Genomic DNA, 12,620 nt, shown 5'->3' with positions numbered 1-12,620 from the left:
AAAAAAAAAAAAAAAAAAAAAAAACCCTAGAAGAAAATTTAGGCAAAACCATTCAGGACCTAGGCGTAGGCAAGGACTTCATGACCAAAACACCAAAAGCATTGGCAACAAAAGCCAAAATAGACAAATGGGACCTAATCAAACTCCACAGCTTCTGCACAGCAAAAGAAACAGTCATTAGAGTGAATCGGCAACCAACAGAATGGGAAAAAATTTTTGCAGTCTACCCATCTGACAAAGGGCTGATATCCAGAATTTACAAAGAACTAAAACAGATCTACAAGAAAAAAAACAAGCCCCTTCAAAAGTGGGCGAAGTATATGAACAGACATTTTACAAAAGAAGACATACGTGAGGCCAACAAACATATGAAAAAACGCTCATCATCACTGGTCATTAGAGAAATGCAAATGAAAACTACATTGAGATACCATCTCATGCCAGTTAGAATGGCGATCATTAAAAAATCTGGAGCCAACAGATGCTAGAGAGGATGTGGAGAAATAGGAACACTTTTACACTGTTGGTGAGGGTGTAAATTAGTTCAACCATTGTGGAAGACAGTGTGGCGATTCCTTAAGGACCTAGAAATAGAAATTCCATTTGACCCAGCAATCCCATTACTGGGCATATATCCAAAGGATTATAAATCGTTCTACTATGAGGACACATGCACACAAATGTTCACTGCAGCACTGTTTACAATAACAAAGACCTGGAACCAACCCAAATGCCCATCAATGACAGACTGGACAGGGAAAATGTGGTACATATACACCCTGGAATATTGTGCAGCCATCAAAAATGATGAGTTCATGTCCTTTGTAAGGACATGGATGAACCTGGAAACCATCATTCTTAGCAAACTGACACAAAAGCAGAAAATCAAACACCGCATGTTCTCACTCATAGGCGGGTGTTGAACAATGAGAACACATGGACACAGGGAGGGGAACACTACACACTGGGGTCTGTTGGGGGGAAATGGGGGAGGGACGGGGGGGTGGGGAGAGAGAGCATGGGGAGAAATGCCAGATATAGGTGAAGGGGAGGAAGGCAGCAAATCACACTGCCATGTGTGTACCTATGCAACAATCTTGCATGTTCTTCACATGTACCCCCAAACCTAAAATGCAATAAAAAAAATTAAAAAAAAAATACAAAAATTAGCCAAGCATGGTGGTGCGTGCCTATAGTCTCAGCTACTCAGGAAGCTGAGGTGGGAGGAACCTCCTGAGGTGGAAGATGCAGTAAGCTGAGATCGTACCACTGCACTCTAGCCTGGGTGACAGAGTGAGACCCTGTCTCTAAGAAAAAAAAAAAAAAAGTTATTATTATGCTATTCATCAAGGTTACCAATGTGAAGGTTACGAGCCTGATATTTAGAAAGACTATACTCCAGTAGGGAAAACTTATATTCATGATTATACTACCATGTGTTAAGGGATATAATAGAAGGAAGCCCATAGTATCAGTCATGTAGCCTAGATGAATTAATCCTGGACCAGAGATGACATCAAGACTCCTGTGCTGAATTTTGAGGAGCCAAGAGTTAATTAGGCAGAGTAAAGGAGGTGGTGAATGGTGAGGAAGTTCTAGGATAAGGAAATATATGTATTTTACCTCTTGGAGGTAATATTTTAAGAACTAGGAGATTAACTGGATGTGGGTGAAGGAATTTGGAAAAAAAAGAGTAGATAATGCTTAGATTTATAATTTGAGCAACTAAGTGGTAGTAGATGATGGCTATTAACTAAAATAATAAAGTAAGAACTCAAAGGAAGAGCAAGTTTGCAAAGGAAGAGTGGAGATTTTATATCATGGCCAGTTAAAGGCGATTCACATGAGAGAATAAAAGACATGAGAAAGAACATAATGAGGAAAAGACATTTTCAATACTGTTTTAAATCCTCTTAAGAGTCTGACAGCACCTGTGTTCCTGAAATGGCTCTATTCCAATTACCAACAGAGAAGCTGTATGCTATAGTGTTGAGCCCCTGGGTTCCATATTCAGACAGACCTGGGTTTGCAATACAACTGTATCACTTACTACTTATGTGACTTTGGAATTCGCCTTGCAAGCCTATTTTAGCCTCCTATTTTCTCACCTTTAAAATGAAGATGATAATCTCTACCTTATTTGTGAGAATTAAATGTGATAATGTTTTTCAAACACTTAGCATAGTGCCTAACACATAGCACATACTTGATAAATGTCGGTACTCTTTGGTTAAGAAAAAAGTTCATGCTTTGCAATATACACTCCTTATTTTATAAAGAAAATATTGGCCAGGTGCAGTGGCTCATGTCTGTAATCCTAGAACTTTGGGAGGCTGAGGTCGGAGGATCCCTTGAGCCCTGGAGTTTGAGACCGGTCTGGGCAACAGAGGGAAACCCTGTCTCTATAAAAAATTAGCTGAGCATGGTGGTGCATGCCTGAAGTTTCCAGTTACTCCGGAGCTGAGGTGGAAGATCACCTGAGCCCAGGAGTTTCGGGCTGCAGTAGGCTGTTACTGTGCCACTGCATTCCAACCTGGGTGACAGAGCAAGGTCTCTTTCAAAAACAAAAAAACTCCTGAAAGAAAATATTTATTTTCATAGTTAATATCCCCATCTTCTGGTCTTTTAAGGTACTGCCGACAAAAGAAGTTTTAAAGTTGGGCTGAATTTTTGCAACTATATATATATATATATATATATATATATATATATATTTATATTGCTGTTATACCGTGGAACATTCCCTGGGGTGGGAGTTGAAGGAGAGAATCTTATAAAAGTTAAGCTGGTCTGACCAAGGCTATAGTTAGGAGATTCCCTACCCCTAACACAGAATGTCTACAATTCACTAGAGTGGCATTTATAATGCTATTATTTAATTTAAAAGCAAAAGAAATGTAATCCTGCTAAAAATTCCTGTCTACTTATATAAATGAAATCTTCCCTACTTTGGAACACAAATTTCATTCCTTTGGAGCTGGTATTTCCAGGTGGTCCATCCTTATACTTTATGCTTGAATAAACTCTCTTTATAAACAAAACAAAATTTAAAAAGCAAAGGAAACATTCCAAAGAGAAACATAAATTTTATGTAGTCATGTGAATATTTAAAAATTTTCCTCAAGAAAAGTCTTTCTTAGGAAGTGATGTCAGGTTTTTGTAGAATTAATCTGTTATCAACATTAATAACTGTGTTCAATCAAGTTCAAAGAAAGCAACGATGTTACTAATCTATGCAGTAGGAAATACTCTGTATAGAAATGTTATAAATTAAGTGGTAATAACAGCTTAACTAAAGAAACTGACCAGTGTTAGCAGTTTTGGGTACCAAAGTAATGCCACAGATTTGTCTTTGGCTGAGTTCTGTGGCAAGTTGTGCTCCTCCATCTTGGGCACACTGGGGAGTCATGCCCTGCTTAGATAAGCATTCGTCAAGGTTTAATTTGCATGCTTTATCAATGACCTTCTTCTAACTAAATCCAGCAAGCTTTCAGCTCTAGAGTAAGAAACACTATACTTAACAATCCCTTACTATTCTAAAATTCTGTGATCACCAAAGTTACTATATTAATAGTTTAATGCATAAGTATACACATACAAATTCATGTGTGTTTCGCATTTACTAACATAGACATATATTCTTTAATGCCTATTCTGTAAAACTGGTGGTGGTTTGGGGATTCAGCTGGAAAATCAAAAGACCCCAATCGGCAACAATCCTTATTAGGTTCACTCTTCAGAAGGATATCAGACAGGTAAGAAAGCATACTGGCAGGACAAAAAAAATAGGTGTGTCATCAGTGGAGCCCTCTTCTCCAGTGACAGCTTAGGTATGAGAGAACATGAGTGGATACAAAAGCCACTCTGGCTCAGTGCAGGAGAATGGCTCAGACATTACACACTGGCATACACACATGCCATACAGGCTTGAACTACAGCTAATTTAAGTATTGGTAGAATGCTTGTGATCTCCCTGAGAACATGAGAATGAGTGGCTCATGAGGCCTTCTTCCATCCACCTCCCTGTTTCCCTTATGAGACTATCATAAGACAGTTTATCACCTCCCAGGTTCTGATGAGGTATAAACTTTCTGCAGACTACATCTGAAGACTATAAAAACCATAGTCTAGAAATAGCTCCTTTGCTTGCAATAGGGTATCTCCACAATTTGTACTGCAGCCATTGGCGCACGCTACCCGCCCTCCCGTCTTTTTTTTTTTTTTTTTTTTTTTAAGAGAAAGGGGTCTCATTTTGCTGCTTAGGCTGCTCTCAAAACTTTTGGCTTCATGCAATCCTCATTTAAAGGAGAATCCCAAAGTACTAGGATTATAGGTGTGAAACGCTGCACCCAGCTGTATCATTATTTTTGGTATGCAAGACAATGACCCTGAGAGCTACTAACTTTGGCTACTCTTCCTTTTACTATGCAAGTGATAGCTTGCATCTAAAAGTGGCTTGTTATATCTCTAGTCAAATCAGAGACTTGAAACAGTACAGATTCTCTCTTCTACTGGCCTTGAAGAAGCAAGCATCATGAAATCTATAGCTGCAGAAAATAAATTCTGATAACTATCTGAGTTGGTCATACCTGGTGAAACACTGACTGCCATCTTGTTAGACCTGAGTAAAAGACCCACCTAAGAAATGCCTGAACTCCTGACCCAAGGAAACTGTGAGATGATAAATGTGTCTTGTTTTAAGCTGCCAAATTCATGGTAATTTGTTACACGGCAATAGAAAACTAATACACCCAGTCTAGTACTTGTAATCATTTGTTGGTTGTTTGGTTCCATATCTCAAAATCCATTAGTTAGAATTAGGCTAAGTATGGAAATATTTCTTCACACCAACAGCTACCTAAATAAAGCACAAGTATCTCACCAATAACTAGGTACTCCATTATAGAACCCTTCCCACAGTGTGCCATCTATAACCAGGATTAGGATAGTGACTATTATCCCTCCTTAGGTCTTGAACCTGAGCCATGCAATTCACCTTCCCCAGTTGGTATTCATAGCTTGGTCAGTTCCAGAGCCTTCCTCAAATGACTCACTGCTCTGTCCATTCCTTATCCTCTCCTGTCAGTACTCTTATCTTTTCAACATTAGACATATTCATTATAGCACCATATCCCTATCATCTATCACCAAATAGTATACACAGCAAAGGTTTTAAGCCACAAATTAATTAGCCATAAAACTTAGATCAATATATGGATTATGATAAGAGATATGAAAAAATTCTGGAAGTAGATAAAAACATGCTGTACATCAACAAATTATATTACCTTTATTATCATTCTGAAAATAGGAATAATTTTAAAACAAAAATAGACCTTTATACTATGCTAAATAAATGGATTTGACATAGGCAATCAAAAAAAACCAACAATCCTGCATTTCCTTAGCTGTAATTCTGAGAAAATAAAAAGACTTTGGATTTTATAAACCAGCAGTTATATTTAGTATATAAAATAAGATGAATTAGGTTTTTATAACCCAGCAGTTGTATTTAGTCTTCATCGGGGTCAACAACTTTTTTCTGTAAAGAACCAGACACTTAGCAGATATTTTAGATTTTTGTGAGCCATAAAATCTGCCATAGCTTTGTCCCAACTACTCAACTTTGCTATTGTAGCTTGAAAGTACCTATCAATAATATGAAAACAAATGGGCATGGCTATGTCCAATAAAACGTTATTTACAAAAACAGGCCGCAGCCAGATTTGTCTCACAGGCTGCAGTTCACCAGTCTCTAGTCTACATAGAAACATGCTAATTATTTAAACAAATGAACAAAACTTACTGCTTAATTTTATCATTTCTAGGTCCAAATCTCGGTCCAGATGGTCCCCTTCTGCAAACAAGTACATACCAAGTACATGTTAGTGGTGATAGCATTAAAACAAGGCAAACAAAAGATAGAAAGTATATACAAATACTGAACTCTAAACATGAATCAGTCATTTATAAGGGACCACATTTTACTGATACTGGTGAAACTGAGTTAATAGGTAATCATGTCTTTACTTCATTGGTACTTACTTCTAGCCATAGTTAAGCTAATTCTTCTGAATGTTAAAACTTTCAGAGAAATTAAGGTTTATATTATCTTATATAACAAACTAATACAGAATTTGTTCTGATCATTAAACTCTGAAATATCCTAACTACTTAACTGCCAATGAAAATTAATATCTTTATGGTCAATTGTAGAACTAAAAGCGCAATTCACTTTGAATGTGGATATAATGAAATGAGGAAACTACAAAGTGAAATGCTGATTGACAAAAATGGATAGAGCGAAAAATTCATTCAAAACACTAACAGTTTTTAAGTATTTTTGATTACTCATCTTAAACTTATCAACACAGCAAAAGGGAAATGCAAGAAATTTAAAAAAATTAACATTACTCAAATTATTATCTCCTTATTGTAGTTGAGTGTATATCACATCTTACCAATCCATTTTAATGTTCTTGAAAACATTTGGATATTTAAAGTAATTATGATTCTTCTGGAGATAGAGTATAAGATATAAACTACAAAAGCAAAAGAAACTAGGTTCTTAAATTTCAGGACATACAGCAATTTCTAAAGGAGGTGAACAAAAGAGTAATTGATAAAAAATTTTTAGAAAAAAACTGTTTACTGGAACTTATTTAATATAATGTATAAGTGTGAATATATCATCTTGCCTTAGTTCCTCTAAGCTTTTTCCTTAAAATCTTTAAAACTCCAACTAAGCCTCAGAATATTGGAACAGTATTCCATTCCAAAATGACATTAAACATTGAATTTCATAGAGAAAACTAATATTCTGAGCCAGAGACCATTCCTAAAAAGTAGGCAAGAACTTACAAGAACCGGTCAACTGAAAAACAAGGAAAAGCAGTCTAAGTGAGGTAGTTATAAAGTAAAATATAATCTGAAAATTAATGAATTAAAATTATCTGCACGGTAGGTTTTAAAAAAAAAGCAGCAGCTATGTCTGTTTCATCTGTCAAGTAATGGGACTTCAAAATACTTATAGAAAAATACAAAATCAAAAGCTGGTTCTTTGAAAATTAAAACTTGATAAACTTCTAGCCAGAATGATCAGGAAAAAAGAGAGAAAAAAATTGTAAATCCTATTTTATGATCCTATAAATTAGTAATAGGAATGGAAGAGGGAACATCACTACAGACAAATGTACCATGGTTATGTAAGATTTATTAACAGAAACTAAGTGAAAGATAAATAGGAACTCTCTATACTATCTATGCAACTCTTCTGTGGGTCAAAAATTATTTAAAAAAAAAATCCCCCAAAGAAAATTCCAGGAGTAGATTTGTTCAGTAGTGAATTCTACCAAACATTTAATAAAGAAAAAATATGAATTGTATGCAAACTCTTCTGGAAAACTAAAAAAGACATAACTTTCCTAACTCATTATCTGGGGCCCATAAGAATCTACCACAAAAACCAGGTAAAGACACAAGAAAAAGACATAACTATCAACTAACCAATGCCTCTAATGAACACAGATGTAAAAATTCTTAACAAACTGATTTCAAAAATGTTTTAAATGAATAATACATGATGACCAAGTACGGTTTATAACAGGAATGCAACGCTGGTTTAAAATTTCAATCAATATAATTCACCACACAGACAAAAAAAAGAAAAACCATATGATCATCTCAATAGATATAAAATAAATGCTTGATAAAATCCAACATCAACTAATGATAAAAACTCTTCACAAACCAGGAATAGAAGGAAACTTCCTCAACCAGATAAAGCTACAAATAACAACAATAACAACATGCAATGAAAATTAAACCTAGTATGAAAGAATGAATGCTTCCCCTAAGGGAGATCAGGAACAAAGCAAGGACATTCTCTCTCACCACCTGTACTCAATATTTTACTGGATGTTCTAGTCAGACCAGTAAGGCAAGAAAAAGAAATAAAAAGCAAACATATAGATGAGGAGGAAATAAAACTTTATTTGCAGAAAGCATAATTGTTCATGTAAAAAATCCAATACAATCTGTAAGAATACTACCAAAACTACGAAGTGGGTTTAGCAAGATTGTAGAATACAAGGTGAATTTACAAAAATAATATTTATACTAGCAATGAATACAACATTTTAAAATTGTGAAACACCACTTGAAATGTCATTTTTAGTAGCATCAGGAATTATTAAATACTTAAGGATCAATTTGACAAAGAAAAAATGCAACTACTAGACATTGAAAACTACAAAATACTTTTGAGAGAAATTAAGTATCCAAATAAATAAAAAGATATGCCATTAATGGGTCAGAAAACCAAATATTGTTAAGACGTTAATTATCCCCAAATTGATTTATAGGTTCAATATAATCCCAACCAAAATTCTAGCAGGCTTTTTGTAGAAACTGACAAGATGATTCTAAACTTTATATGAAAATGCTTAGAGCCTCCAATAGCCAAAAGAACTTTGAAAAGGTAGTGCAAAGTTTAAGGATATACACTACACTACCTCACAACTTACTATAAAGTTGCAGTACTTAAGATAGTGATTACTGTGGTACTGATGTAAGAAAGACACATAGAGTCCAGAAACAGAGCCACGCATATAGGGTCAATAAATTTTTACTGTGGTAAATACATATAACATAAAATTTACTATTTTAACCATTTTTATGCATACAGTTCTGTGGCATTAAGTAATTCACTTAATGAACCATCATCACCATTCATCACGAGAACTTTTTCATCTTGCAAAACTGAAACTGTCTAACTCACCATTCCCCTCTCCTTGAAGGCCCCGGCAAACACCATTCTATTTTGTGTGTCTATGAATTTGACTACTCCAGGTACCTGTGTAAGTGGAATCATGCAATATTTTTCCTTTTATGACTGGCTTCTTTCATTTAGCATAAAGTCTTTAAGGTTCATCTATGTTTTAGAATATTTCAGAATTTCCTTCCAAACTTTGTAGGGTTGAATAAATTCCAATTATGTATAGTCCACATTTTATTCATTCTTCTGTTGATGAAAATTTGGGTTGTTTCTGCCTTTTGGATGTTGTGAATACTGCTACTATGAACATGCATGTCAATTTTTAAAAATTATTTCAAGAACTTTACTTGGTGTCTCCCTTTAACACACAGCAGCACAGTGGCTGGAAGCTGCATTTTAAACAGGTGTGCTGGTTTGGTTGTCAGGCCCTTTGGAAGGTATACAGCATTATTTGGGAATTGACCTCCAGTGGTAAATTGTTGGTTCAAAGAGTTAGTGTTTCTCACAAGGGTAACTAACTTACATTCAGGTAACCATTTATTTACCCAAAGCATCTGGCCTTCTTTTCAATATTGAGTTCCTGGGTGTAGAGGCTTGTGCTATTAATTTTAGTTACTCTGGTGGGGGAGTTGAAGCAGGAGAATTACTTGAGGTCAGGAGTTCAAGACCATCCTGGCCAACATAGTGGACCCTGTCTCAGTCAGTCAGTAAATCAATCAGCAAACAATTAAAAAACCTGAGTTCCTTTCTGAGGGGTAGTCATTGCTCTAGTCTAAAGCTTTTCACTACAAGTAGCATTGTAGGCAATTTGTTTTGTGACTCTATGGAAATCTTGTCACCCACAGAAAATTATCTCCCCACATTATCTGGCATTCTGCCAAAAATGATGCTATTTTCTATTACTGGATTTGCTGCTATCTATCTTGTAAGCATTTTTTTTCCCATTATTTTAGATGGAGTCTTGCTCTGTTGTACGGTGGCACAACAGGCTAAAGTGCAGTGGCACGATCTCAGTTTACTGCAACCTCCGCCTCTCGGGTTCAAGTGATTCTCCTGCCTTAGCCTCTCGAGTAGCTGGGATTACAGGTGCACACCACCATGCCTGGGGAATTTTTGCATTTTCAGTAGAGATGGTTCACTGTGTTGGCCAGGCTGGTCTCAAACTCCTGACCTCAGGTGATCTACCTGCCTCGGCCTGCCAAAGTGCTGGGATTACAGGCATGAGCCACTGTGCCTGGCCAGGTTTCCATTAACTTTTATAAAATGTTTTCATGTTGAGAAAAAAAAAAAAAAATCCCAGCCTCTACAAGAAAAGCCACACTATCTTAACAAAGTAAGAGGTAAATGTTTCATCTCAGGCATATATCCCTCTACATCAATCCCCAGAGAAAACTCTCACAATAATGTTGTCCCTCCTGACTTTCCAAGAGAAATAAATCATGTATCCAAACAAAAACCTGCACACAGGTTTATATGTAAGAGCCAAAAAGTAGGAACAACCCAAAAATCCACACACAAGTGAATGCATAAATGAACTGCAGCATTCATAAAGTGGAATACTACCCAGAAAATTTTAAAACCCAACTATTAACACATGGATGAATCTCAAACACCACACTGACTAAAGCCAGCTTTTAAAAATGGGGCATACTGCATGATTTCATTCATAAAAAAAATTAAAAAAAAAAAATACAAAGTACAGTGACAGAAAGCAGATCACCACTGGTGGCCTAGGGACTGGGAAAGCAGTAGATTACCAAGGGTTATGAGGAAACTTTCAGGGCAATAGGGGGTTCATTATTTGATTCTGGTGATGATATCACAGGTATACAGTACAGTAAGCTCCCCCTCACCCACAGTTTTGCTTTCCACAGTTTCAGTCACCCATGGTCAACTGTGGTCTGAAAATATTAAATGGAAAATTCCAGAAATAAAAAATTCAATAAACAATTTAAAACAAGTTTTAAATTGTGCACCATTCTGAGTAGCATGATGAAACCTCACATTGCCTCACTTTGTCCCACTTAAAATGTGAATCATCCTCCCTTTGTCCTGCGTATCCATGCTGTATATGCTACCCACCCCAAGAAGATGTAGTTATCATCTTCTTGGCTTCATGATCCAAGACCAACTAAAAAAGATGATTCGCTTTCTGACATATCGTCAGAGGTCAATAGTACCTAACGTTACGTTGCAGTGTCTACACCCTTCACCTCACTTCATCTCATCATGCAAGCATTTTATTATTTCACATCATCACAAGAAGGGTGAATATAGTATGATATTTTAAGAGACAGCCAGAGAGACCATATATAAAAGCTTTATTATAGTATATTGTTAAATGTGTTCTATTTTTATTATTAGCTATTGCTGTTAATCTCTTATGTGCCTAACTTATAAATCAAACTTTATGACAGGTATGTATGTACAGGAAAAAAACATAAATATATAAGGTTTGCTACTCTCTGTGGTTTCACACATCCACAGGGGGATCTTGGAATGCATCTCACCTGTATAAGGGGGAACTAAAGGGAGACTACTGTATGTCTGCCAAAATGCATACTGTATACTTTAGATATATGCATTTATTGTCAATTACACCCTAATAAAGATGTAAAAAAAAAAAAAAAACTTACAGAAAAAAGTCCTCTTCTTCATCTGAATCATCTTCCAAAAGATTTCTCTGTCAAAAAAAAGAAAAATACTTGAGTTTTCAGATTCAGAGGGCTTATAAAATATCACAGAGAAGTAATGAAATAAGTTCTATACTAGTGAAATTTCTTAATACCAAATGTCCATAAAGAAGGGAAAATAATTACATATCCTTCACTGGAAGCAAAAAGAAGTGAGACAACATTTACAAACTTTGCAAAGAAAATGCTCGTAATTCTAGAATCCTATAACTGACTAAAAAAGGTAGAAAGGTCACTGAATCTGGTATTGGAGTGAGGAACTGCGGGTAAACAGGAGGGAACAAGTCCCTTCTCCTTCCTTCTGACTTCCAGTGTCTGTCTATTGGCAGAACCTAACAGGGAGCCAGGTGGAAAGAAGAAATGTAGTTTGTGGATTCCAATTGTAGGATCAGAGAAGAGCATAGAGGGATAGTTTGGAGCTGAGAAGAAGGGCTTAAAAATTGGCATGTTCTACTTTCTAGCTACTCTATTCACAAACAGTCCCCTAAACAAATTTGAACTTCCAAACAAAAACAACTGTAGACTTTTACAACATACAACAATTTTCCTTAAAATGAGGACAGCTCACCTTCACCCCTAAAAGGGAAGACATAAAGCCCAAAAGGAGGCTAAAGAAGAGCAACACCCAGACCTTTTCAGACACACAAGAACTCAAACACTATACAAGTTGAGAATCCCTTATCCCAAATGCTTGAGACTGGAAGTATTTCAAATTCTGGATTTTAGAATATTCGCATATATATAAGGAAACATCTTGGGTATGGGACCAAAGTCTCAACACAAAATTCATTATGCTTCATAAAGACCTTCAATTTCAAATATATCTTACATACATAGCCTGAGGGAATTTTGCACAATATTTTTAAATACCTTTGTGCATGAAACAAAGTTTTGACTACAACCCATCACATGAGGTCAGGTGTGGAATTTTCCATTGTGGCAGCATATTGGTACTTAAAAAGTTTCAGATTTGGGAGCATTTTGGATTTTCAGATTAGGGATGATCAAATGGTACCACTTGTTGTAAGCAGAATAATGGCTCCCCAAAGATGTACATGTTCTAATCATCAAAACCTTTTTTTTTGGTTTTGTTTGAGACAGGGTTTCTGTTGCCCAGGCTGGAGTGCAGTGGCAAGATCTCAGCTCACTGC

General features: G+C 36.0%; 1 protein-coding gene across 2 annotated transcripts in view; it reads right to left on the bottom strand.

Moving 5' to 3' along the window:
• VAMP4 (vesicle associated membrane protein 4) overlaps positions 1-12,620 on the bottom strand; it is a 43,571-nt gene that overhangs the window by 19,026 nt on the left and 11,925 nt on the right. For both annotated transcript variants that reach the window (XM_032291694.1, XM_032291695.1), the window contains 2 exons: positions 11,413-11,459; positions 5,807-5,857 (listed from right to left, as the gene is read on the bottom strand). In XM_032291694.1, the coding sequence (XP_032147585.1) occupies positions 5,807-5,857; positions 11,413-11,459 (98 nt within the window). The remainder of the gene's footprint in view (positions 1-5,806; positions 5,858-11,412; positions 11,460-12,620) is intronic.

Source organism: Sapajus apella, unplaced genomic scaffold (assembly GCF_009761245.1).
Source record: "Sapajus apella isolate SASKATOON/1434 unplaced genomic scaffold, GSC_monkey_1.0 scaffold25, whole genome shotgun sequence".
NCBI classification, from domain to species: domain Eukaryota; kingdom Metazoa; phylum Chordata; class Mammalia; order Primates; family Cebidae; genus Sapajus; species Sapajus apella.
Note: the sequence above shows the minus strand (reverse complement) of the source record. Positions and strands in the feature narration are given on the sequence as shown.